The 27751-nt window shown below is 46.4% G+C and overlaps 2 protein-coding genes across 3 annotated transcripts in view; one reads left to right on the top strand and one right to left on the bottom strand.

The window, feature by feature from the left end:
* PANK4 (pantothenate kinase 4 (inactive)) overlaps positions 1-4574 on the top strand; it is a 28999-nt gene extending 24425 nt beyond the window's left edge. Inside the window, exons 17-19 of one of the 2 annotated variants that reach the window (XM_048518909.1) lie at positions 378-478; positions 878-946; positions 3927-4574. In XM_048518909.1, coding sequence (XP_048374866.1) covers positions 378-478; positions 878-946; positions 3927-4140 — 384 coding nt within the window. In that variant the 3' untranslated portion in view covers positions 4141-4574. Of the gene's footprint in view, positions 1-377; positions 479-877; positions 947-3926 lie in introns of those variants that run through there. The other variant, XM_048518910.1, reaches the window with a different exon arrangement.
* Positions 4575-7790: 3216 nt separating this feature from the next.
* LOC125445681 (probable glutamate receptor) overlaps positions 7791-27751 on the bottom strand; it is a 32269-nt gene continuing 12308 nt past the window's right edge. The window contains exons 4-11 of the mRNA XM_048518911.1: positions 25006-25068; positions 24214-24393; positions 21186-21412; positions 19966-20057; positions 17326-17543; positions 15885-16110; positions 12022-12269; positions 7791-9416 (exon numbers count right to left, since the gene is read on the bottom strand). Of these exons, the coding sequence (XP_048374868.1) occupies positions 9321-9416; positions 12022-12269; positions 15885-16110; positions 17326-17543; positions 19966-20057; positions 21186-21412; positions 24214-24393; positions 25006-25068 (1350 nt within the window). The 3' untranslated portion in view covers positions 7791-9320. The remainder of the gene's footprint in view (positions 9417-12021; positions 12270-15884; positions 16111-17325; positions 17544-19965; positions 20058-21185; positions 21413-24213; positions 24394-25005; positions 25069-27751) is intronic.

Below are 27751 nucleotides of genomic sequence, written 5' to 3' on the forward strand. Positions count from 1 at the left end.
GGGGTTCTTCTTATGTGTGGATAAGGTCTAAAAACAGTCGCAGCACAGAAAGGTGCATACTTTTTTTTTAGCAGGGGATGCTTTGCCCCTGGAGTTGGATTTAGACCACAGCTGAACATAGATCAGGGATCTTCAAACTATGGCCCTCCAGATGTTCATGGACTACTGCTCCCATCAGCCCTGCCACTTGGTCATGCTGGCAGAGGCTCATGGGAATTGTAGTCCATTAACCTCTGGAGGGCTATAGTTTGAAGACCCCTGACATAGATCATCACTCTGAAGCAAATCCTTATTACAATTTAAATAGTCACAAGTGCCTGGAATTGTTCTCCGTCAAAATGACCAACCTTCTCTTTCTCTCTCTCTTTCTGCTGCAGGTGATTTTGGCTTGTAATTCCGAGCCTGCTTTGAATGATGTAACCTATTCGGAGTCCCTGTTCGTCACAGACAGGATAGCAGCTACGGATGCCGTCATACGGTGAGGGCCGGTTTGATGATCCTCCCTGCCCCCCACCCCTCAGAATAATCTTCCTGTAAACCTAGACAAGATCAGGACTGAGGAGATCTGGATTCCTGAAGAAGGCCCAGATTCAGAGTTTCCTGTCTCTTTCTAAAAAGAGATCAAATGATAGGAAAAATGCCTTTCTGTGCCTGAGCCTCCAGAGAGTCTCTGGTAGTCAGATAAGGAGATACTGAGCTAGTGTTATGCACCAGTGTTATGGACCAGCTCATAACATGTCAATCAGTCTCCCAGCGTCCTTTGACTTCCCAGGCCGGGAGAATCGTGGCTTTCTTCTGGCTGGAACAATCTCCGGTTCCCTCTTCCAACCCCATCGAATGATGATTTCAACATTCTCTCTCTCTCTTCCCTCTCTAGATCTGCCCTGAAGGAAGAAAAGCTACTTTTGGTACAAACAGGCTCCAGTTCCCCCTGCTTGGATCTCAGGTAAAGCGTTCAATCGGCCTGTATACTCTAAGCTCAGAGCATGTGGGCGCCATTCCTTCTTAAGTTTCAGGTTAGGCCCCAGAAGGAGAAATTCTGAATGGATAATGCCAACAGTGAGGGGCGAAGACTGTTGTCTTTTTTATCACTGTTTGCTCTCATTTGTTCTCTAGCAGAACTACCTAAGAATAGTTCTGAATAGCTGAAGGCCGTTTCCAGTTGAATCTTAAGAAAGACATGTCTCTGTTGGCCTTCATGCTACTTAGATTTTCTGAAGGTAATCTGGAAGCCTTCAGAGGGGTAGGTCTGAACAGCCAGACAGACGTAAAATCAATTCACAACAAACAATTCTGAAATTCCATTGGCAAGAAATGTGTCTTTTAAGCTCCGTGCTTCTGCTGCATGAATGTTGGAGGCGAGTTCGAGCCGTGTCTTGTATGTACCCCCTGCCCTGGCTTGACAAAATATGTCTGACCCTATGAAATCTGAAACACTTCAAGCCTGATAGGGGTATGGTCGGGCTCTTGGGTCAGGCTAAATTTAGCTTTGTCGTTGCAAGCAGAGCCTGATGCTCAGAAAGGGTGCAAAGTGCAAAGAGAGCTGGGGCCAGGGGAAGGTTTCTAAGAAAGCAATTCCCCAGGTGTGGGCACTGGCCAATGAGGGCTGCTCCATGTGCTTTCCCAAATCTGGAATGTCCCGGAGACTGTTTTATGTCCTTGGCATTGAGGCTGATATTGACCTTCCCCTACCTGCCCCTCCCCTCCCTTTCCCCTTTGTTACTTCTGTTCCCGGGTTGGAGCAACTCACAAGCAGATGCCAAGTCCTGCTTGAAGAACGGGTGCTTTCCCAGCAAGCCTGTGGAGGAAGGGTGTCAAACATGCGGCCAAAGGCCAGATTTATCCCTTAAGGAGACTCATCAGGACTGCAAGCCAGCTGAGACAACCCCCCCCCCCCCCCCCACTCCTGATGTGGCCTGAAGCCCAGTTCAGGCCAGCTTGCCGGATCAGATTGGGAGCAAGGGGGAAAGTTGCCTCAGCTGGCTCATGGAACTGATAGGTCTCCTGAATTCTTAGCACCGGACCATGCTAGATACCAGATAAATGCACCACCTTACCTTTACCTTCTAGACACCAGTAAACTAAGAATGTTCACTTTAGCTGGATGCAATTCCCTACCCTCTTCTGCAACAGAGAGCAGATTCAAGAAAATCCCTTTTGAAAAGAGGTTATGCTCCAGCTTTTCGGAAGAAATCGATATTTTGGAGCACATGTTTTTTAGATGCCCTTTTTACAGAAAGCCTCCGGAGGAACTTCTTGATTCAGTGTTGGCCAATTTAGCTTATATGAATGAAAAAGGCAAACTGGAATGCATGCTAATGGGTAGGGATCGCAGAGTTACAAGCATAATAGCGTGGTTCTGTTAAATAATTTGCAAACTTAGAAGGGAACGGATATTAAGGGGTAGGGTGTCATCCAAACACAGCACTAAATATAGCTTTTTTACCTAGAAAGAAGGAATTTCGATTTCGAATACCTTTAATGACATACAAATAGTTGACATTCAAGATAATAACAGCCTTTACAACTTCTGCAGAGTTAAAATAACACCATTTAGAAATTTAGCCACCGCTTCCAACAGCTCGTGGTTGTGGCTGTTTAGAAGATATATAACCAAGAAGGAATTTTATATAGCACTTTTAGGAAGTATTGTCGAAGGCTTTCACGGCCGGAATCACTTGGGTGCTGTGTGGTTTCCGGGCTGTATGGCCGTGTTCTAGCAGCATTCTCTCCTGACGTTTCGCCTGCATCTGTGGCTGGCATCTTCAGAGGATCTGATGTTGGGAAAGCAAGTGGAGTATATATACCTGTTGGAGTGTCCAGGGTGGGTGGGGAAACCTTGTCTGTGAGTAACAAAGGCGGCAACCAGGTCAATAGTTGAGGGCATCTGAATAGAAGTATGAGTAACAATGAAGACTATAGCCTGGGAGTAACCCTGTAGATAGCAAGGTCACTGGTGGGAGCATCTGAATAGAAGTATCCTGGCCTTTGTTTCTTTGTGGTTCTATGGTCATCCTGTGTTTGTGTGGAGCTGGTTTGACACAGTCTTGACCCTAAGCTTTTCAACACTGTCAGCCAAGTTCTGTTCATTGTCAGAGTTTCTTCCTTCCTGTTAAGATTGTCCATGTGCTTATGGATTTCAATTGCTTCTCTGTGTAGTCTGACGTAGTGGCTTTCAGAGTGGTCCAGAATTTCTGTTTTTTCAAATAATATTCTATGTCCAGGTTGGTTTTAACATGTGTTCTGCTATTGCTGATTTTTCTGGCTGAAATAGTCCTGCAGTGCCTTTCATGTTCTTTGATGCGGTTCAAAGGCCATGCTTGGTGGTTCCTATGTAGACTTGTCCACAGCTGCATGGTATGCGATAGACTCCTGCAGTAGCTAAAGTGGTTCCCTTGATGTATGGTAAGAACACCTTCCCTCTAGATGGCTCTTTATCTTTGTTCATGTGGCTTGTTCTTGGTCTTGCAGCCCTTCTGATTTCTGTATTAGAGTAACCATTAGCCTGTAGAGCCCTGTTTAGGTGATTCAATTCATCTTGTAGGAGGTGAGGTTCACAGAGTCTGTTTGCGCAATGTACCAAAGTTTTTATGGTGCTCCTTTTTTGCCCTGGATGGTGATTGGAGTTTTTGTGTAGATATCTGTCTGTGTGAGTAGGTTTTCTGTATACTGTGTGTCCCAATTGCTGGTTTGGTTTGCGGATGACTAAAACATCTAAAAATGGCAGTTTTCCTTCTTTTAGGAAGTATTTTTTAAGTTACGGTTATAATCTCTGTATAAATTGTATTTTTGCTGATACAGATAAATGACTATAAAGTAGGTTATTGTTTATTTGAACTGGTCGTTGACTGTGATTGATTGATTGATTAGTCGCATGTTTTCTGGCGGTCAAGCTCTTTTCTTCAGTTCTGTGGTTCTCGTTGCAGCCGTCTAGACAAAGGGTTGGCCAACCTGGTCCGGGAGCGGAAGACAGACCTGGTCATCATCGAAGGGATGGGACGGGCCATCCACACAAACTACTATGCAGAGCTCAAGTGCGAAAGCCTCAAACTGGCAGTCATCAAGAACTCTTGGCTGGCCGACCATCTCGGCGGGAAGCTGTTCAGTGTTATTTTCAAATATGAGGTGCCCCTCAAATGAACCCATCGAGGAGGAAGCTGAGGGACTTACAGGCGTGAACGCCGGCAGTGGCCGTCGGATCAGGACTTGCAGAAGTTCAACTTTAATTGTAAAGAATGTATTTTTATTACCACAGGGAAAATGAGTTCACACAAGATTCCGTATTTATATTGTGCTTTTGTGACTTCAAGAAAGCAACAATATGATTCAGTATATATAATATATATATAAATATTCCATATATATGTATAATTATATATCATTCATATTGTTTTTTCAGTAAGTGTTTATTTTAATGCTGCAGTATTTGTGCAAGACTTGATTTTTTTTGGTTCTGTGACACATTCGTATTTGAGATATTTAAATGTCAATAAAATCTCTTTTTATATTTTGGGCCTGCGTATACACCAGCCATTACTCGGCACATACCAAATAGAGTTTTTAAACAGCTGAAAGAAGTCTGGTTTTGTTCTTGTTTTTGAGTTTGCCAAATGTCTTTCTTTCTTAGTTTCTGGTGTTCTGTTCAGTTACTGCTCGAGAAATGTTGGCTCACACTGATGAAATAGAAGATGGGAAGAGTTTGGATTTATACACTGCTTTTCTCAACCATAAGGAGTCTCAAAGTGGCCTAAAAAATTCCTCTTCCCATAACAGGCACCTTGTGAAGTTGGTGGGGCTGAGAGAGTTTGGAAAGAACTGTGACCAGCCCAAGGTCACCCAGCAGGCTTCATGTGGGGGAGAGGGTATCAAACCCAGTTCTCCAGATTGGAGTCTGCCACTCTTAATTACTACGACATGATGGCTCTTGCCCTGACACAAGGAACGAAAATTCAAGTGGTAGATTGTTTAGCAACTACCTGTTGCCCTACGTTTCTATGACAGGTGTCAATTGTTTTAAGTTTCTCTGCAGTTGCTTGTATAACTAGAATCTATTTTTTAAACCTGACCAGTCCCCCAACAAGACCCAAGGCAGCATTCATAATGCTTCTCTCTCCTTGTTTTATATTCATAACAACCCTGTGAGATAGGTAAGGCAGGCACGTGTAACAAGCCCAGTAAATTTTGGGGCTGGGAGTGGCGATGAGCCCAGATATCTCTGGTCACCTAACCACATCATCAGCCTGTGGTTCAGCGGATGTGCCAATATGTTCTGAGTTTGCAAGACAACAATTCCCACAGTCAGTCTGAATTGCACGTTTTCCAAGGCAAATCACTGCCAAGGATCAGGGTGAAGAAATTCCAGGCTATTCAGCTGTGCAATTTGCAGATTGACAAGGTAGGCACAGGTGTCAAACTCACGGCCCTTCAGATGTTATGGACTACAGTTCCCATCATCCCATGCCAGCATTCTAGCATGGGATGATGGGAACTGTAGTCCATAACATCTGGAGGGCCACGAGTTTGATACTTAGAAAGCAGCTGTGTGTGGCCTCTATTCTTAAAAGAGGGGGGCAGGGTTTGTGGGGGGGGGGGAGCCCAGGCCAGTCCAACCAAGGAGCGGTTGCCAGGAGCCAGGCCCCCCCCCCTTGTGCTTTCCAGAAAAGTGGGGGAGACTCTATGGGGAAGAGGGGACCAGAAATGACGTCTTACACATCTGCCAGCCCGAGTTGGAGCTTCCCAGCGCTCCTGGGAGAGGGGGTCCGACTCCTGTGCAGAGTGGATGCCAACAGCCCGGGACAGCGCCACTCTGACCCAAAGAGGCTCGGACGAAGGCGGCGCCTGGGAAAGGCTGGCCTAGGCTCTCGGCTCGTTATAACGACCAAGGGCGTAAGGAGGCAAGCTGGGCGGCCACCCCACCACGGCCCCAATTTTTTTTTTTTTGCACCTGGTCATTGGTGCCTTTGCCCCCCTCCCCCCAGCCTGGCTCCCCCGGGGCCCCCCGCCCCCCCCCCGCCCATCCTGATCGGGTGCCGCAGCTGAGGAGAATCTGCCCCTCGGGAGAGTCCCCCCTCCCTCCCGTGAACCACGCCACGCTGACTGGATTTGCTGCCGGACGAGATCGTAGTTGGCGGGTGATTCCAGCTATCGCCAGTTTGAGCCTGGTGAGCTTGCCGTTGGACGATGGGAGCCGAGAGAAAGAGGTGCCGACACGTCGAGTTGGCGGAGCCCGAGCCTCTTTGGTCAGAGGAGCCGCTGGGGTGCTGCTGCTGCCCTCCGGTGGCCAAAAGTGTGAATTACAAGCGCAATTATCGCCTTCAATAATAATAACGCCGCATTTCAGCAGGCTATAATGTGGCGTGTTGGGACCTCTTTGGGAAGGGGAGCCGCTGTGGAGGGCTCCCCGAGAGCGTGCTAATGTTGCCGGAGAGCGTTGTAACACTGCCCAGAGATCGCGCTAACACTGCCCGAGATCGTGGTAACGCCGCGGAGAGCTCCCGGCGAGCGTGGTAGCGATACCGGTGATAGTGGTAACGCCGTGGAGGGGCTCCCCGAGAGCGTGGTAACGCTACCATAAAAGCGGGGTAACGCTATCGAAAAGCGGGGTAACGCTGTCGAAGGCGTGGTAACGCCACCGAAAAGCGTGGTGACGCTGCGGGAAGCGTGGTGACGATCTCGGGCATCCTTACCACTTCTCCGGCAACATTAGCACTCTCTCGGGGAGCCCTCCACAGCGGCTCCCCTTCCCAAAGAGGTCCCAACACGCCACATTATAGCAACTATAACCTGAGAAATGCCGCATGGTTGGGGGGTGGGTGGGTTGCGCTTGTAATTTACACCTTTGGCCACCGGAGGGCAGCAGCAGCATCCCCAGCAGCTCCCCTGCCCAAAGAGGCTCGGACTCGCCACAACCTCGACGTGCGGCCTCGTGGGAAGGTGGCGCCCTAGGGGCTCTCTGCTCCATCGTCCAAACGGGCTGCCAAGCTCAAAGAGGCTTGGGAAGATAGCGGAATCACCCCATAACATCCACGTGCGGTCTCGTGCGAAGGCGGCGCCCTGAGAAGCATCGTCCCGGGCTGCTGGCATCCCTTTTGTACAGGAGCCCCTTGGCCAAAGAGCCTCAGAAAGTTAGCGGGGGCCCGCACAACCTGCACATGAGGTCCAGTGCGAAGGCGGCGGTCAGAGTGGCGCTGTCCCGGGCTGTTGGCATCCACTCTGCACAGGGATCGGACCCCCTCTCCCCTCTTCCCCATAGAGTCTCCCCCACTTTTCTGAAAAGCACAAGGGGGGGGGGGGGCTGGCTCCTGGCAACCCTTCCTTGATTGGACTGGCCTGGGCTCCCCCCCAAAACCCTGCCCCTCTCTTTCAAGAATAGAGCTGCTTTCTTTTAAATAGGGCCATCAACAGATTTTGTTTTTGAAAGATTGATTGAATCATCTGCCATTTTGTGATCTTTAAGGGAATGTGCCACTCATTGGCAAATGCCCACGAGTGGTAAAAATTAAACCAGGATAATTTTTTAAAAAAAATTCACATAGGCTATCCAGTTTAAATCCAGCAAGTACACCAGCCAATTGTTGAGGAATTTTAAATGTTTATAATTATGTATTCAGGCTTCCTTCCCTTGCAAAGGAAGGAAAGTTTCCTGAGACTTGACATCTAGACAAGCCTTTCATGAGAAGAATCCACTCTTGGATAGCCAGGATGTTCTCCCACAGACATTCTCCCACAAACATCGACAAACACATTCTCACATGACCCCCAACATTTCCAAGAAAATGTAGAAGACGCAGTTTGGCCACAACTCCTTTTATTATTTAGTCATGTTTTGTGATACACGCAAAAATGCCTCTATTTCTTTGTTTATAAAGCAAAGCTGGGTTCTTTTTTTAAAAAAAAATTCCTTACTGCCCGGTTGAAAGGATTTCTGATATCTTTACAGGGGATAAAGAGCATGTACAAAACCTCTCCCTTCTGCTTTTACCTTAATACGCTGCTTCGTTGCCTTGTCTGCCTTTTCACCCAAAACAAATAAGCCACATGATTCCACTCCTGCCCCCCCCCCCCAATCCACATTGCTGATGCACAAACTCCAGTTCTGTATCATACCGAGCTGCCGCACCTTCAGGTCACAATCTGGCATAGTGATGTGTTTCAGATGCAACATCAAACCTCGCGACTGAGCCCGGAGGGACCCTCAGGTTTACAAGCGCCCTGCTTTCTTTGACTGGAGCTTGGAAACAAATTGTTTTCCACACGCTTGTGGCAAACCAGTTTCTTACTGTTTAGTCCTGGCTTGGAGGAGGGAAGCATTTTCCATTTGTAACATTTAAGCTTGCTGAGAAAATGGACTTGCGAAACAACGGAAGAACAAAAGCCAGGCCTTGTGAATCATGCCAGAGTTTAAGCCATCACTGAACTCGCGTTTGGCTGAGGCCTTCTAGGAAAGATGTCCTAGTTGGTATGGACACGCACGTTGTTGTTATAGCCAGCAAGTAATCTTTGTTTCACTTATATCTCAGCAAGCATTTGGTTAAATACCCTCAGCTCGACTTGTCAATAGCAGCCAAAGTGGCAGTTTTTCAGGGCTGCATATTCTGGAAAAGAAATTATTCTGGACCTCCGTGTGTGACATTCTTCGACCTGTGTAAATTCTAAACGTAGAGCAAGTTTTCCACTTCACCTAAAAGTATTTTTTAAAATGACATGGGAGGGCAAGGAGCAGCCGCTACAACTGTACAATGACAAGACAGCCATCTGCAACAGAAACGGGATCTAGCAATCCCTCCGAGAATTCACACCTACCCTTACCTGCGCAACTAATCACTCATCACAGCTCAGACAGCTAGAAGCAACGCTCTTTAAAAGAGATGATCCAGAAGCTAAATTCTGCACTACGCACCTGAAGACTGCACTCTCTCGTTCGCACAGCCTTGGCTGTTCTCTAAGTCAGCTGCATTACGGGACAGTTTGCATAGCTTTGATTGGACCCTCCAATGCCTGCCGTTGTTGCTGCGCATCTTCCCAAGGTTGCGGGAAGGGTAATATGCGCCCAAGCATGCTCGAGAACTAGAAATGTTAGAAACGAACCCCGGCAAAACCCAGTCCCCCGACCCCTTCATTCATACATAAAATTACACAGAGTGTTCCTCATAGGTTTGTGTTATTATAAAGGAAGCTATTCTAGGGGTTTTTGTGTGTGTGTGTTCATCCAGCCAATACCCTACAGTTAGAAGGAGCTGTATATTCTGCTATTTAATATACAGTAGGGTCAAAAGAAGAAAGTTCATTATCGCTTGGCTTTCTATTTGCACCACGTCGTCTCACGGTTTGGATTTCCCTGCGGTTTCTTGCTTCTTAATTTCTCTGGGTCGGAATCGTTGGCTCAGCTCCTCAGTGAACACAGAGCAGCAGGATTTCTAATACAAAGGAGAAGAAATGGAGAGAAGGAAGAGATGCTAGTTTCTCCTGCGCCCACCCAGCCTGACCAATTCTGGACTTGTGTTCCGCTGCAGAGCCATTGGAACGCATGCGGTGTCACCATATAGAGGCAAGGAGGGTTGATCGCAGAATCATAGAGTTGGAAGAGACCTCAAAGGTAATCAAGTCCAACCCCCTGCCATGCAGGAACACACAATCAAAGCACTTCTGACAGATGGCCATCCAGTCTCTCTTTAAAAACCTCCAAAGAAGGAGATTCCACCACACTACGAGGTAGTGCATTCCACTGTCGAACAGTCCTGACTGTCAGGAAGTTTTCCCTGATGATTAGGTGGAATCTCTTCTCCTTCACCTTGAACCCATGACTCCTGGCCCTAGTCTCTGGAGCAGCAGAAAACAAGCTTGCTCTCTCACCAACATGACATCCCTTCTAATATCTAAACATGGCTATCATGTCACCTCTTAACCTTCTCTTCACCAAACTAAACATCCCCAGCTCCCAAAGTCTCTCCTCATAGGGCAGTGGTGGCGAACCTTTGGCACTCCAGATGTTATGGATTACAATTCCCATCAGCCTCTGCCAGCATGGCCAATTGACCATGCTGGCAGGGGCTGATGGGAATTGTAGTCCATAACATCTGGAGTGCCAAAGGTTCGCCACCACGATCATAGGGCATGGATTCCAGACCCCAATAATTAGTCCCTGCAATCAGTTGTATATCAATAAAGCCCCAGATTTATTTAGAATAGCGATTTGAGAATTGAAATTCACCGAGGAACATCAGCGGTCAAAGAAGTTTAATGAGATCTTCCAGGCTTCATAAGCAGTACAGGAGAGGGGAGTCAAATAGAAGGACTTCTGTTTGTGACAATAAGGGACCTATATGGGTTCTCTGGTGGAAAAAACAACCTTGGATCATTGGGTTAAAAACAAGCCAATAGCAGCAGCCTAGCATAATGGGCAAAAAGAGATGGACACATAAAAGCAAGTGCGCCTTAAGAATTCCGAGAGGAAAAGCTGGATTTTCCGGTAAACTGGTTTTATTTTTTTTAAGCAAAAAAGAAATAACCTTCCCTAATGAGCACCTTCTTTTTGAGTGAAATTGGGTTGGAAGGTCAGTTCACATGACCCCTCGGCGTGTGAAAGAATATTGTTTTTCTGGGTATGTGGCCAGATTTTCAAGACTGGCTGCAAATACAAGAACGAATAAACCGTTGTCCCTCTGGGCCATTTAGTGCAAAGGCTGCAGCGTTTCAGGAGGGAGGAACAGTAACCTAGTGGCTCAGCACAGGACCAAGTTCAGTCCCCGGAGTCTCCGGTTAAAAGCGTCACGGGGAATGGGTGTCGCAAAAAAGGCACCCTCTGCCTGAGACTTTCGAGCAGGTGTCCCAACCTGGGCACCATGGTGGTGCCTGCTAACAAGTTTCTTGGTGCCCACCAAGTGTATTTAGCAGAGGCGTAGGAAGGGGGGAAAGCGCCCGGTGCACCAGTGCGTCCTCTGCCCCGGAACGCCCCCGGAATGCCCTCGCCACACCCCCACAGGGGCGAGCGCCTGGTGCGTTGTGCACCCCCTAGTCCCCTTGGAGCTACGCCTCTGGTATTTAGAAAGTGAGCGGGACTCTTTACCAGCGGGGCTTCTGATTGGCCACTGATAATCTGATCATCTACGCAGGTTAAAATAACTTGGTTCCAGTTACACCGGCTACCTCAATACTTGTTTTATTCTCCCACCCCTCTTTCCCACTGTATTTTTAAATATCCCTCTTCTTCCCTGCATTTGGGTTTCCTCCGTGTGTGGCTCCACCTCCTGCAGCAGCCATTTTGTAGTTGGTTTCCCTTCCTGCAGCAGCCATTTTGTGGTTGTGCCTGCCACCCTGTCTCAGAATTCCAAAGGTGTCCATGGGGTCTAAAATGCTCAGAATCCTTGCTTTAGAGAGCCACTTTAAGAAGACACTGTTGAGTTAGAGGGCTTCGTGGTCCAACTCGGCGTAAGCCAACTTAAGAGCATAAGAAAGAGCCTGCTGGATCAGACCAGAGTCCATCTAGTCCAGCATTCTGCTACTCACAGTGGCCCACCAGGTGCCTTTGGGAGCTCACATGCAGGATGTGAAAGCAATGGCCTTCTGCTGCTGCTGCTGCTCCCGAGCACCTGGTCTGCTAAGGCAAGGTGACCAGATGGTCACCTTTGTGAACCGGGATGGGGGTAGGTGGCTGCGCACGCGCATGCGCGCACAGCCGCAGGAGCGCACTTCCTTCTGGGGCTTGCTGTTTCCCGCCCTGCAACAGGGCGGGAAACAGCAAGCCCCAGAAGGCCGTGCTCCTGCGGCCGCGCGTGGGGGAGGCTGCTGCACTGCCTTGCACCCCAGAAGGCAGTGCGGCAGCCTCCCCAAAAGCAGGACAATTGAAATAACCTGTGGGACGCGGGACAAATTGTTTGAAGGCGGGACTGTCCCGCCAAAAGCGGGACGTCTGGTCAGCCTGTGCTAAGGCATTTGCAATCTCAGATCAAGGAGGATCAAGATTGGTAGCCATAGATCGACTTCTCCTCCATAAATCTGTCCAAGCCCCTTTCATCCGCTTACCTTCTCCTGGTCAGCTGTGTGCCGGCTTTTTTTGGATAGCTCAACCATTGCAACAATCATCCCTATCGCAAGGCCAAGGGCGAGGATGAGAAAGATTCCACCGAGGGCTTGGGGTTTCAGTGGGCTCCACTTGTCATGGTCTTCGTGGCCGCAGCTGCTCTCCCACCACTTGCTCCGAAGGTAGTCGAGATCACCGGCTTCTCCAAGTTTCAGAATGGCCACCGAAAGTTTGTTAGTCCAGGGAGACCCTAAGGATGAAGATTAAACAGTAAAGACATTGGCCAGTAAAGCGTGAGCAGATTCCCGCAGTTCCAGACTGGTTTGGACTCGTTCCAGTTTTGCAGAATTTTAAGAAGTAAAAACCCAAGGAGCAGAGAGAGAATATTTTTTTTAAATTAAATTTGAAGCCCCACCCTTTCCTGACTAATGCCAGGCTCACACACGTTATAACAACACATCATATACGCAGTTACTCTAGCTTAAAAGCATTAACCGGTTAATTATAATAAAACACAATCTTGTACATAATTGCTTGAGGGATGGAATGTCCGATGACGAACCCCCAGCCAATGGGTGTGCAGGACTCACGACATTCTCCGCCCACTTTCCCCCAACACAGGAGCCTTCCCTGCCCCAAACAATATGAAGAAAAAGAAGAAGAGTTTGGATTTATACCCCACCTTTCTCTCCTGTAAGGAGACTCAGGGTGGCTTACAAACTCCTTTCCCTTCTCCCTACAACAGACACCTTGTGAGGTAGGTGGGGCTGAGTGAGTTCTGAGAGAACTGTGACTAGCCCAAGGTCACCCAGCAGGAATGTAGGAGTGCAGAAACACATCTGGTTTGCCAGATAAGCCTCCACCACTCAGGTGGAGGAGTGGGGAATCAAACCCAGTTCTCCAGATTAGAATCCACCTGCTCTTAACCACTACACCACACTGCTCTCCTGGAGGGAAAAGTGAGGAGGAGGAGAAGGGGGGGTCCCCTGCCCTCCCTCCCCTTCTTGAGTCCATTTAATTTTATTTTAAATTAAATTAAATTAATAAATTAATAACATGGGGACTGATCACATTTCAAAGCCTCAAAGCCTCATCCCAACATCCCATCCAATGACAAATAATTAGTTATCAGGACAGGGATGGGGCAGCACAAGGGCCTTGAAAAGCTGAAGCAAGTTTAGGAAACGAACATCTGCTTGAAAATCTCAGTTGTCCTTGCAGAGTCTCTGAGAACCTTGGGGTTGCTCTCTTTTTTCACCATCTCCATCTAGAAAGAAGTTGTGTGAAAGAGGGGGGCAGGGTTTTTTGCGGGGGAAGCCAAGGCCATTCCAACCAAGGAGCGGTTGCTAGGAGCCAGCCCCCCCTTGTGCTTTTCAGAAATGTGGGGGAGACTCCATGGGGAAGAGGGGACCAGAAATGATGTCTTGCACATCTGCCAGCCCCTGAGCTGGAGCTTCCCAGCGCTCCTGGGAGAGGGGGTCCGACCCCTGTGCAGAGTGGATGCCAACAGCCCGGGACAGCGCCACTTTAACCGCCGCCTTCGCATGGGACCTCATGTGCAGGTTGTGGGGGCCCCGCTAACTTTCTGAGGCTCTTTGGCCAAGGAGCTCCTGTACAAAAGGGATACCAGCAGCCCGGGACGACGCTTCTCAGGGCGCCGCCTTCGCACGAGACCGCAGGTGGAGGTTGTGGGAGACTCTGCTAAAGTTCCACGCCCCTTTGTTCCACAGGGATAAGCGCTTGTAGTTTACGACTTTGGCCACCGGAGTACGTGTTATAAAGATAGCAATGGCTGTTATACCGATCGCTATACCGATGGCCGTTATACCGATCATTATAGCGATTGTTATAACGATGGTTATAACGGCCATCGGTATAGCGATCGCTATAACGATCGCTATAACGATCGTTATAACGTGTGCTCCGGTGGCCAAAGTCGTAAACTACGAGCGCTTATCCCCGTGTTTGCAGAGGGGAGATGCGAATGACTCCCGTTTGTGGTTTTTCTGCCCTCCGGAAGTGGTTTTGCTTCAGAAAGTGGTTCAAAACTGCAGTTTTGGTCCATCAAGGACAATATAGACCTGGGCATTTTCAGGTAACAATAGCGGGCTTGTCAAATTCACGGCTTGGTTCGCAGTATCCCCATTATAGCTTTTCTTCCATCCCTTCCCCACCCCCCTTTCATTTTTTTTCCTGTTACAAATTGTCTATTCTTTGAAAAATGAGATCTGGCAGAACAACAAGTAATACACAACAAATGAATAAATGCAACAGTTTCATTTGCATTTAATTATCACCAGCCCAGACTATTTGTGTATGTGTTTGTGAGTGTTCTAAAGCACTGAGCCCTAATCATGATTATCTTCATGGTGTGTTCACTGAACATTTTATTCGGTCGTTCCAGTGGGTTCTGAGGTTTCACCTGCACACAGGTGCTTACACACACCCAATGTTTGCACCTTGTTTAAAAATGAAAACTTGGAGTTTTTTCCCAGTTCTGCTCAATACTGAATTGTACATTCCTCGTTACATTTCAAGTGAAATGAACAGCTTATTTCGCAGTATCCCTAAATTGCTTTTCTTCCATTCCTCTCCCTTCTTTCCATTTTTTTATCCTGCTACAAATTGTCTATTCTTTGACAAATGAATTGCTTGTACCACAAATAACAGCCTAAAGGTAGATCGATGTGTGACTTGGCAAACAACTTGTGAACAAATGCAAAAAAGCAATCACTCACCAAAAATCAGGGAAGGTGGAAAGAAGGAAAGAGAGAAGGTTGGCTTTAAGATTCCAAAAAAGACTGTGATGATCTGTTAATAGCACAACCAAGAAGAGACTTGTGCTGTCCAGAAGACTATTACGTCTCCTCCTGTTCAAACCAGTTTTTAGTTTAAACTTAAAACGAAAACAAACTGCTGTGCAATCGTTTGAGCAAACTTCCAAATTTCTCAGCCCTGCTTTTTTCCTAGAAGAAGAAGAAGAAGAGGAAGAGTTTGGATTTATATCCCCCCTTTCTCTCCTGCAGGAGACTCAAAGGGGCTTACAATCTCCTTGCCCTTCCCCCCTCACAACAAACACCCTGTGAGGTAGGTGGGGCTGAGAGAGCTCAGAAGAGCTGCGACTAGCCCAAAGTCACCCAGCTGGCGTGTGTGGGAGTGTTCAGGCTAATCTGAATTCCCCAGATAAGCTTCCACAACTCAGGCGGCAGAGCGGGGAATCAAACCCAGTTCCTCCAGATTAGATACATGAGCTCTTAACCTCCTACGCCACTGCTGCTCTCAAATTCCTATTTGAGAGCAAATTCCTATTCTGGTTTAACTTCACCTTTGCACAAATTTATTGCTTCATTTTCAGACTGGTTTCTGCCTCCTGAACCAAATTTTCCTCATACCACGTATGCAGTTCTTTAAATGTTATTTGTGGAATGATCAAGTGGTATTATGCGTTGTATGTATAAATTCCATGTAAAATGCATCCAGGAACCATATATCTTGTGCACTTTATAATCAAAGCCATCTGATGATGAAGAACATCCAAATTATAAACCATGGGCCCTTCTGCCTCTGGATCAAACAGTCCTGCCTTGTTTGCTCCAGAGTCAGAAGTGATAGGGTTGGGGGAAGCAAAGCTCACTTCCCACTACACTTTTGGCCCCTTCCGCACATGCAGAATAATGCACTTTCAATCCACTTTCAATGCACTTCGCAGCTGGATTTTACTGTGCGCAATAGCAAAATCCACTTGCAAACAATTGTGAAAGTGGATTGAAAGTGCATCATTCTGCATGTGCGGAAGGGGCCCTACTACCTAGCCTGCTATCGAGTATATCTCTGAAAGTTAACAGTGCTTTGGGGAGTGGGTTACCTTGTGGTGTGGCAATGCCAAAGCCCCTAGCCCCAAGGACCTCTGGAGTCCGGATCAAGTTGCAGTGCCGAGCGACAGCCAAATCCTGAGAGACGGTTTCGCCGATGAAAGCGTAATCTGAATCCAGCACACGCTGAATTGCCTCTTGATAGTTCTGGGCAAACGCAGTGTCCTTCTTCCTGTTCATGGACTCGTAGACCATCTGCTGGATTGGATTCTTGGAGTTCTGAAAACATAACAACATGGCTTTATTAAGATTTGTTGAAAAGGAGCCGTCCTTTGCATACGGCATCCAGACTAGGCTACATGCGTGTGAGTTAATGGCATAGCTGAATGTAATATTATTGACCAGGCATCCCAGATAGAAAAATGGCATTATTTGTGTGTGAAGGAGCAGAGTCAGGTCTAAGACTGCATATGGGAAAAGTATTCTTTCCTGCAAGAGGGAGAGGATACCTCTGCTAAGATGGAGTTAGAATTTGCACAAGTTAAAAAAAATATTAAAGGCAATGCAGCCCTTGCGGCACGACAAACGCCATCTCAGGAGAGATGTTCTATTGTGGGATAGAGAGAGGGTCATACTCAGCTGCTACCTGCTGAGTCAGAGTCTTGCTGTATCCGGGTCAATCTTGGCTATTCTGACTGGCAGCACCTCCCAAGAACTCAGGAATCTTTTACGTCACCTGATCCTTTTAATTAGAGATGCTGGAGATCAAACCTGGGACTTTCTCCATGCAGAGGAGGTACTCCATCACTGAGCCAAAGCTGCTCCCCGGAAACACGTCCGATTGAAGTCACTGGCATTGAATCCAATGGGGGTGGGGTGAAATGTCTGTCCTAAAAAGTCACTTGCTCCTTGTGGATGTTTAAGGATTTGTAAAAGAAAAATTAAAATGGTCTGCTGCCTGACAAGTCTGGGGACACCTTTGTAATCTATCAAAATTGGGTAATTTCCTTACAGTTTTGATTATTGCTATTGATAAAGATCTGTACTGCAAGTCAGCTGATTTCAGCAGGAAGGTTGAGAAGCAATAATAAAGACCTATGAAGGCTGAATACTACCTTGGAGTGTGGTGGAGTCTCCTTCTTTGGAGGTTTTTAAAGAGAGGCTGGATGGCCATCTGTCAGGAATGCTTGGATTGTGTGTTCCTGCAGGGCAGGGGGATTGGACTTGATGGCCCTTGTGGCCTCTTCCAACTCTATGATTCTATGATCTTTTGCTTTATGATTCTATGATCTTTCGCTTGAAAACCCTCCGGGGTCACCGTAAGTCAGCACTTTCCTCCACAATGCCAGCATGTATATAGGCTAAAAGAAATATGATAAATAGCATGCATGCAGCACTTGGGAATGGAAATCAGAAATGCACAAGGCAGGCACGTGTGAAGTCAGAGGCCACGGCTCTGCTGCTAGGAACCTGGAAGCTTTTACGTGAGCCCACCTTGAAGTAGAGGAGCGTGGAAGAGCCGGCCATGGTCCCGAACTCCAGGTGCCGCTGCTTCACCAGATCTTCAAAGGACTGGATGGAGAGCTGATCGGCGTCTGAGTCCAAAACAAAACTGAAGCCAGCAATGTAGGCGGCCACCAGCACGATGCTGAACAGCCACCAGATGGCAGAGATGATCCGCACGGAGACGGACTTTGGAGGAGGCACCGCACCTGTCAGGACAGCACAGAAGGAGATTTTGACAGCCGCTGTCGGAGCATCCAAAAAGACATTGAGGGTGCTCATGAGAGGTAAGTAGGAACCAAAATCTTCTGGATTAGCTGGAGCTTGTCAGAGTTAAGAAGGAGAAGAAGAGTTGGATTTTTATCCCCCCTTTCTCTCCTATAGAGACTCAAAGGGGCTTGCAAACTCCTTACCCTTCCCCCCTCACAACAAACACCCTGTGAGGTAGGTGGGGCGAGAGAGCTCCGAAGAACTGTGACTAGCCCAAGGTCACCCAGCTGCTATGTGTTGGAATATCAAATATCTTGAACTATTAACTGAACCTCAACAGAGATGGATTATTACAAGGGCCAGATGCAATACTTTCCCATCGGTCATTACAAAGGGTCGCTACCTATCTATCCCTCTCCAGGATCGGGTCTGTCCACACTGTAAAAACCAAGTGGAGACTCTTGCTCACATTATACTTGACTGTCCGAGATATGTGGGTATTAGGAATTTCTCTCCTGGACTGGTCTTAGACAAACCTGAAGGAGACTCTGACAACTCTGTTGTGGAGCTTTTGTTAAATAACACAGAGGCCGTGCTCTTGGAAAAAGTAGCAAAATTTCTTTTACAAGTGACAGAACTTTCTAAGTAATGTCCAATGCTAGATACAGTTTATCTGTCTGTGTTTTGAATGTACTTTTGATTTGTACTTCAGAAATGTCTGTAACGCTCTGGAGCCTATTTTAATATGCCTAATAAAGGTTGTTGTATTGTTGGTTTGTATTGTTGTTGTACAGGCTAATCTGAATTCACCAGATAAGCCTGCACAGCTCAGGCAGCAGAGCGGGGAATCAAACCCGGTTCCTCCAGATTAGAGCACACCTGCTCTTAACCACTCTGCCACTGCTGCTCCTTAGAAGCTAAACAGGGTTGGTCATGGTCAGCCTTTTAGATGGGAGACCACCAAGGAAGTCTGGGGTTGCTACGCTTATGCAGAGGCATAGGAGGTAAAGTACCATCTAGTCACAGCCAATTTAAGGCAATCTCATAGAGTTTTCAAGGCAAGAGACAAGCATCAGGGAGTTGCCATTGCCTTCCTCTGCAAAAACCTTGGCATTCCTTAGTGGTCTCGCATCCAGTTACTAACCAGGGTTGACCCTACTTAAAATTCTGAGATCTTGACAAGATCAGGCTGGCCCGGGCCACCCAGGTAAGGGGGTGAACAGGCCCTGGCAAATCACCCCTACTCATCTCTTGCTCTGAAAATCCCACAAGGCAGTTCCCAGAAGTCCTCTGCAACTAGGTGACTTCATCATCCTCATCCTCATCACTATTAATAATTATGTAATGTAATTCAGAGGCTGATAATTGCTAGATGGCTTTCATTATAGAGTGAGTGAGCAGAGTGGTTTTAAGAACATAAGAACAAGCCAGCTGGATCAGACCAGAGTCCATCTAGTCCAGCACTCTGCTACTCGCAGTGGCCCACCAGGTGCCTTTGGGAGCTCACATGCAGGATGTGAAAGCAATGGCCTTCTGCGGCTGTTGCTCCTGAGCACCTGGTCTGGTAAGGCTCAGATCAAAGAGGATCAAGATTGGTAGCCATAAATCAACTTCTCCTCCATAAATCTATCCAAGCCCCTTTTAAAGCTATCCAGGTTAGTGGCCATCACCACCTCCTGTGGCAGCATATTCCAAACACCAATCACACGTTGCGTCAAGAAGTGTTTCCTTTTATTAGTCCTAATTCTTCCCCCCAGCATTTTCAATGAATGCCCCCTGGTTCTAGTATTGTGAGAAAGAGAGAAAAAATTCTCTCTGTCAACATTTTCTACCCCATGCATAATTTTATAGACTTCAATCATATCCCCCCTCAGACGTCTCCTCTCCAAACTAAAGAGTCCCAAACGCTGCAGCCTCTCCTCATAAGGGAGGTGTTTTCTGTATGTATTCTATATGAAATTTAAGTTGGCTGAGACTTGGTGGCCAGCAACATCTTGCGGCAGCAAATTCCTTGAATTCCTTGCAAGTTTAGGACCAGGGGGTGGACCGGGAATTCCCGTTCTTTAGTCTCTCATGTCTTTTACACACTGCTCACAATTAGGCAGGCATTTCACTGTACCTAACAATAATTACATGCTTAATATTTCTGGTTTTGCTTCAATTACCACTTCTTCTTTTTTAACAAAAACCACCCTAGCTTTACTACAGAACCGAAGAAACGAATGTTATCATTATGGTTCCCTTCATGTCTCCATACGCAAATGTACCAGAGGGTGATTTCAGTCAGGGAAGCTGTATGGTTACAGTCCTGAATTAAAGTGGAGAAAAAGCTATGGACGTGTAGGCATGCTTGGTTTTGAAATGCAGAACTGGACTTTAAGCAATGATAAATGTTCCCCCCATTGGTCTCACCCAGGTTACCTTGTAAAGCAATTGCTCCAGCCCCAAACCACAGGCTGTTCAGAAAGGTAAAAGGAGTGTCCTCATTTCCATCCCATTCACAAGGACTCACTCTGTAGAGAGAAAAGTGGCCACATCACCTTGCTTGGAATATACTATCAATCAATCAATCAATCAATCAATCAATCAATCAATCAATCACCTTTAGTAGGCATAAGTTAGAGCTTGGAATATACTTTGGCGCAACAAATTCCCAAGTAGGGATCCTGAAAAAATTTCACATCTGTTTTACATAATTACAGAAATTACAGATGTTCTTGAACAGACAGCTAAATTTCTTTGCTTTTGTAATTCTTAAATGTTCTTAACTACATACTATGGTTATTTTAATGCTGACTGTCTCATAACTGCAGTGCCTAACTTTTTAAGAATAATCTTGTTTAAATTTATATGCCAATAAAGGTTCCATATTGACTGAACTTTTAGCCCCAGCACAAGAAGAAGAAGAAGAAGAAGAAGAAGAAGAAGAAGAAGAAGAAGAAGAAGAAGAAGAAGAAGAAGAAGAAGAAGAAGAAGAAGAAGAAGAAGAGGAGGAGGAGGAGTTGGATTTATATCCCTTCTTTCCCTCCTGTAAGGAGACTCAAAGGGACTTACAAACTCCTTTCCCTTCCCCCTCACAACAAACACCCTGGGGGGAAGAAGGGGCTAAGAGAGCTCCAAAGAACTGTAACTAGCCCAGGGGTCTTCAACCTGCGGCTCTCCAGATGTTCATAGACTACAATTCCCATCAGCCCGTGCCAGCATGGCCAATTGGCCATGCTGGCAGGGGCTGATGGGATTTGTAGTCCATGAACATTTGGAGAGCTGCAGGTTGAAGACCCCTGGACTAGCCCAAGGTCACCCAGCTGGCATGTGTTGGAGTGCACAGGCTAATCTGAATTCCCCAGATAACTCTCCACAGCTCAGGAGGCAGAGCGGGGAATCAAACCCAGTTCCTCCAGATTAGAGTACGCCTGCTCTTAACCACTATGTGGAGAAGGAGGAGGTGGAGGAGGAGTTCAGATTTATACCCCACCCTCCTCTCCAGTAAGGAGACCCAAGGTGGCTTTCAAGCTCCTTTCCCTTCTTCTCCCCACAACAGGCTGCTCTGTGTTATGCCTGCCTCTCTGTCTGCAAAACAGGTGCTGTATTCCAGATGCACATTTCCATCAGTTAGTGTAAAGAGAGAAGGGAAATTGTACCTGGCAGCTAGAAACAAGCAAAGGGAGGAGACCACATAGGCAGCTATGACGCCAGCCCACATCTCCTTGCTGAAGGGGGCCAGGAAGTGGAAAAGAGACGCATCTTCCAAAGCCGTATCTCTCTCGAGAAGGATGCCGATGCCCGTGTGCAGGAATGGCTGGGTGAAGTCGACGACATCTTCTCTTGGTGAAGTGATGGTTAATGGAGCCACAGCCAGATCTGCCTCCTGGTAGGGGAAGAACAGAGGTGGCTTTTGACAGATGCTTGAGAGCAGAGGCGTATCTAAGGAAAATGTAGCCCGGTTCAAAATCTGAGTTTTCCACCCCCACCCCACCCCCCGGATGTGCGGCCGCCCTCCCCCACCATGACCAAACAACGTGTCTTTTTGCACCAGGTCACCAGGGAAGGAGGAGGGGTGGGGCGATTTTCCGCCCTTCCCCATGTGACTAAATGGCTGCAGCCCGGGGACATTTGACCACATATATCCCCTTGGCGGTATGCCCCTGCTTGAGAGTGGGGGGGGGGGGGTTTGGTGGAAACTTTCTTGCTTTCCCAACATATAGACAGCTCCTTCCTCTGCCTCCATTCCTGGTTGAAAAGTCATTCTTATTGCCATTCAAAGTATCCCAATCAAGCACCCACAGGGTGGTCTAGGCCCAGGACAGCAAACAGGTGGTCCAAATGGTTGTCTCCCTGGCCTCTACAATCTGAAACCAGCACCCTTCCACGGGAAAACAACATTAGGGCCAAGGAATCCAAGCACTGGTGGGATTCAAAAATTTCAGTAACAGGTTCCGATGGTGGTGGGATTCAAACAGTGGCGTAGTGCCAATGGGGCTGGGCGGGGCATGACGGGGGCGTGGCCAGGCATTCCAGGGGTGGGGCATTCCTGGGTGGGGCTGTGGCAAGGACGCAGGGCGCGCGCGCCTCAGGTGCAGTTCCCTTCACCCCGCCTCTAGATTCAAATAATGACTGTTAAAAGTATTAAAAAAGCAATATACCGAAAGGTAGAGTATTATTTCTTTTTTATATAATTATATTGATTGATTTTAAATAATAACTTAAGGAGAGAAACCAAAAACTGTTTACAATTGTTAACATATTACAAACATATCTAATTGTCTATCTCTCTCAACCCCCCCAACTAAAACATCCTATATTGCCTCCCTCCTTCCCATATTTCCCTCTCTCCCTACTTTCTACTTCCCCTACAGATTCCTATAACTACTTTATCTATTCCACTTGAAAGAAAACTAACAGAGGGAGAGATCCAAAATCCTTAATCTAAAAGAGTAGTTTAAACTCCTCTCTTTCCAATATAAATTTCAAGGGAAAAAAAGAAAATGAAAAACCTTTACCTATAATATTTTCCAAACCTTTATACCAATGAACAAAAAAAATAGAATTACTATATATTGTATTATTTCATACAGTTCATACACACGTGGGGGGTGCCATGGGGGGGCAGGGGGCCCTGGGGGACGATTTTGCATCCCCCACTTGCCGAGATTTGTTGTACCCAGGGACAGAGATTACCCCTTTGTCCCTAGTGGAGTTAATCATTAATAACCGGTTCTCCAAACTGAGAAAATTTTAGTAACCAGTTCTACTGAATAGGTGTGAATAGGCTGCATCCCACCTTTGAATCCAAGCCTTTCTGTCTTTGCAAGACCCCCAGCTACAATTTTCACGAGAGCCATTTTCTTTTTAAGTAGTAGGGAGGAATGTAATTCAGAGTCCTGAGAGAACTGTGACTGGCCCAAGGTCACCCAGCAGGCTTCATGTGGAGGAGAGGGGAATCAAGCCAAGGTTCACCAGATTCCAGCCCGTTACTCATGTGGAGGAGCGGGGAATCAATCTCAGTTCTCCGGATTAGAGTCAGCTGCGCTTAACCACTACATCATGCTGGCTCTCTGGCTTTTGGGTTCTCTGTTTTATCAATGTGCACTTCAGTAATGGCGTGGAAAGGTTTGAAATGTGACAAAGTGCACCTGTACAGTGCTATGTACAAAATTTGAAAATTAAAAAAAAGGAAAAACAGAGCATTCCCCATGCATCGGTAATAAGACTTGGTAATTAAGAAGAAGAAGAGGAGTAGTAGTAGGAGTAGTTTGGATTTATATCCCACCCTTCTCTCCAGTAAGGAGACTCAAGGTGGCTTTCAAGCTCCTTTCCCTCCTTCTCCCCACAACAGACACCTTGTGAGGTAGTTGGGGCTGAGAGAGCTCCGAAGAACTGTGACTAGCCCAAGGTCACCCAGCAGGAATGTAAGAGTGCGGAACATCTGGTTCACCAGATAAGCCTCCACCATGTAGGGGGAGGAGTGGGGAATCAAACCCGGTTCTCCAGATTAGAATCCACCTGCTCTTAAGCACTACACCACATTGGCTCTGGCGTAGCAAGGAAGAATTCACGTGGGAAGTCTAGAACATCCCTACAGGTAAGACCGTGTAACCCCTGTGTCAGAATGGGATGACCCAGAAAGGGGTGGAGTCTGAAAAGAAGCAGAATGCTGCAGAACTCATGAGGTTGGAGGAAGCAAGGCTACCAGGCTGGGACCTTGATTGATTTTATTAAGCCCTTAACACCTTGTTTAAGGTAACTGCAATGTTGTGGGGAACTAGTGGGAAGGGAGTTTATATTTTTTTGCTATACTTTAAATGTTAGAATTTATTGTTTCAGGGTTTTTGTGTATGTAAATGGTGAGAGTTTTCTGGGAACCTTCATCATCTTGAATCCCGTTCACCAAGCCTTTGAAGTCTTCAAAACCAACCACCAGCAAAGAAGAATTGGACTTGGCAATATCAGTAGACTGTAAATATAAGGACTTGAAATGCAAACCTGAACAGGACCTTGAATTGTAAATGTTGAATGTTGATGTTTAATGTTATTTGTAAAGAGAAGTAAACTGTTTTGTTTAAATTTGGTTCTTTGCAACTCCTTCCAAGTACTGCCCCACAGAACCCACAAGCTGAGGTTACAACCGCATTTCATAATTCGAGGAACTGTGATTAGGAGAAAGCTCACCTTCCTCACGATCTCGCCGATCATCCCAGTCCAATTCCCGTTGCTGCTCAACGTACCGTATTTCCCATCCTTCACAACGCTCACCTTGTACCTGAAGTGCAGCATTTCAGACAGTTTCTCCAGAAGCTCAATGCAGTAGCCCTCCAGTTCAGTCCCCCTGGCCATCACATAGGGGTCTTCCTGTGGACATGGCAATGGAAAGTAGAGTTACCCAATGTGGATGAACCTACCGCATTGCCGAGTCAGACCCTTGCCCCACCTAGCTCAGCATATTTATATATTTATTTCAAACATGTATCAGCCCCCTTTTTTCCTTAAAGGGATCCAGGGGGCTTAGATGACAAATAGACCCTTTCTGCAGAGACCCTTTAAAACGTTTTAAGGCAGGAAATGTTTTAAGGCATGGAGCTCTGCATTGTTTTCACCTCGATACGTTTTTATTTGCAGCCTCAAAAAGTTTCAAATGAATTCTCTTTTAAAACGATTCTGTAGCTGAAACATTTTCAAAGGACGTTCGTTTAAATCATTTTGAGGCTGCAAATGAAACATTTGGAGGCAAACGATTCTTGAGTTGAAACGTTTTCAAAATGGCTTCATCTGCCTGTGCGGTCCCTTGAAGATGTTTCCCACCAACTCCCTGCCTTCCCTGAACATCCCTGGACCATCGCTGGAAGCTATTCATCTTCTCCTTCAATTTGACTTCTTTTATCCTTGCAAAGAGTTACAGTTTCAGATATTATCTGCTTACTCGCTAATTAATTTCCGAGTCAAGAAGCGCTGGACAGCCCTTACCAAGATGGTTGTGACGTACAGCATCGGCAAGTCCTTTCTGCCACCTCCAGCAGAGTCCGCGTCCTGTGGACAAAAACATCGACAGCAGTGAGAGACACACGTCAATGAGCCCTGCAGCTGGGCGACTTGCAAACACACCCTGAAGGTTATTTGTAGTCTGCCTTTCTTACTAACACGCAAGGCAGATTACATGCTGTAGCGTAAATAATCCACAAGATGGGACATTGAATGAACAGTACAATAGGGTTTGAATCAGAGAAAGCTGAAAACAAGCTGAATTTTCAAATGAAGCCGAAACGGAGCACGAGTTTTGATCACGATCTGTCAGTTCTACAGGACCCACCATAATAATCAAGGCAGGTGTACAACAGGTATTGTCACAAATATTACACCCATGTGTACTCCAACTCACTAGGTGAGTAACATTTTAACATTATCTTACTATCACAAATATACAAAAAATGTTTAGTAAGTACACCGTCAGGTATGGCTATAAAACCTCTAGATTAGGTTTTTATTTCGGCAGTCCTTTGTCAAGCCAATAATTGTTGTACAAAGTATTCTTTTTCTTACTCCTCTAGGAACACAACTGTTTTTTCTTACACTAGATAGTTTCCAAACCGAATTCAAATTTCCCTAGAATGGCTCTTCTTTAAATAGTCCTTCTCTCTGGATATCAGGATCTCATTTGAGAGCCAAATGAGATCCTGATATCCAGAGAGAAGGACTATTTAAAGAAGAGCCATTGAAGTGAAACTTGAAATTCAGTTTGGAAACTATCTAGTGAGTTGGAGTACGCATGGGTGTAATATTTGTGACAGTTCTACAGGACCAGCAAAATGGAGGTGTCCCCCAGGCTTTTGGTTGAGACAGTCAAGATCCCTTTCCAACTTGTTGGTTTTTTGGTACTATCCACCCCCGTCCTTCCTCCTCAAGCACTGCAGAAAAAATGTTTTTGAGGGCAGGTTGATTTTTTTTTTAGTCTATAGCAAGACCTTTGATGGGTACCGTCATAAATTTTCAATTCTTGTTCACCATTGTAGTTGAAATTTGAGGTAGTGTTTTTAATGTTCTTGTGATCTTATTGCTTTTACGATGGTCAATTATATCTGAATCGGATTGATTTCTGTTGTTTAAATGCGTGTCTAAGCTGACCTGAGCCAGGCCTTTAGCCGGGGAAGAGTACGTTAACAAATTTAATCAAATAATGTTTTTTTTTTAAAAAAAATAGTGTAGATACTACCTATTATTTATTTGTTATTATTTTATTCAGCTCGTATGCAGTCTTTCCCATCAAATGCTCAGGGTGGCTTCCATTATTAAAAAAAACCCCAATAAAATAATTCATTAAATGACAATTTAAGCATAGATGACAGCTAGTCTGAAGCATATTCTATGGCTACCAATCTTGATCCTCCTTGATCTGAGATAGCAAATGCTCGGGAGCAGCAGCAGCAGCAGCAGCAGAAGGCCATTGCTTTCACATCCTGCACGTGAGCTCCCAAAGGCATCTGGTGGGCCACTGCGAGTAGCAGAGTGCTGGACTAGATGGACTCTGGTCTGATCCAGCTGGCTCTTTCTTATATTCTGGAGCACAGGTCACAATACGGTAGTTAGGTGTGCCTTCATTACTCCAGGTATGTCTGGTGATCTCCCACTATTATGACTGAGCTCCAGAAGACAGAGATCGCTTGGCCTAGAGAAAATTGCCACTTTGGAAGGTGGACTCTATGACATTGTACCCCACTGAAGCCTCCCCCCTTTTCAAAACCCCCAACCTCCTCAGGCCCCACCTCCAAAATCTCCAGATATTTCCCAACCCTAACAGTTGTATACACCATGGTACTATCCCCTTCCCAGTGCAACTTCCTGACCATTTCATTAGAGTAAATGCTATTTCCCTGAGCCAAAAGCCCTCTTAAATAATTCAGTTTTGCGTAGTTTGCAGAAAGCCCAGAGAGTGGAAACCTTTCTAACCTTGTCAGGGACACAGGCCATTCCTCAATGGCAGAAGGCAAAACAGAGAATGCTTAAGTACTCAGTGGGTTATAATGCCTCAGGCCCCTTCCGCACATGCAGAATAATGCACTTTCAATCTACTTTCACAATTGTTTGCAAGTGGATTTTGCAGTTCCGCACAGCAAAATCCAGCTGCAATTACGTTGAAAGTGGATTGAAAGTGCATTATTCTGCATGTGCAGAAAGGGCCATAGAATCCATCTCCCAAAGCAGCCATTTTCCCCATGGGAATGATCTTCATAACCTGGAGATCAGTTTTCATTCTGGGAGATCTCCAGCGACCCCTGAGTCTCCAGTCCTGATCTCAGATCACAAAACGGCAGAAGACTATCTATTATGAAGGACCTTTCTTCCTTAATCCAGTCCACAGGATTGAGATTTTCTGAGTCACCCTCTTCCACTTTGGACCCCTAACCAGTGGTGGGATCCAAAAATTTTAGTAACAGGTTCCCATGGTGGTGGGATTCAAACAGTGGCGTGGCGCCAATGGGGCTGGGTGTGGCACGACGGGGGCGTGGCCGGGCATTCTGGGGACGGGGCATTCATAATTTCTCTGTTACTGTAAAAAACTCTTACTGTAAAAAAGAAGTTCCTAATTTCCAGCTGGTATCTTTCTGTCCATAATTTTAACTCATTATAGCAAGTCCTATCGTCTACTGCCAACAGAAACAACTACTTCTCCTCTAATTGACTGCCTGTCAAATACTTAATACTTTCAAATACTTAA

The sequence above is a fragment of the Sphaerodactylus townsendi genome, linkage group LG16 (genome assembly GCF_021028975.2).
Source record: "Sphaerodactylus townsendi isolate TG3544 linkage group LG16, MPM_Stown_v2.3, whole genome shotgun sequence".
In the NCBI taxonomy this organism is placed as follows: Eukaryota; Metazoa; Chordata; class Lepidosauria; order Squamata; family Sphaerodactylidae; genus Sphaerodactylus; species Sphaerodactylus townsendi.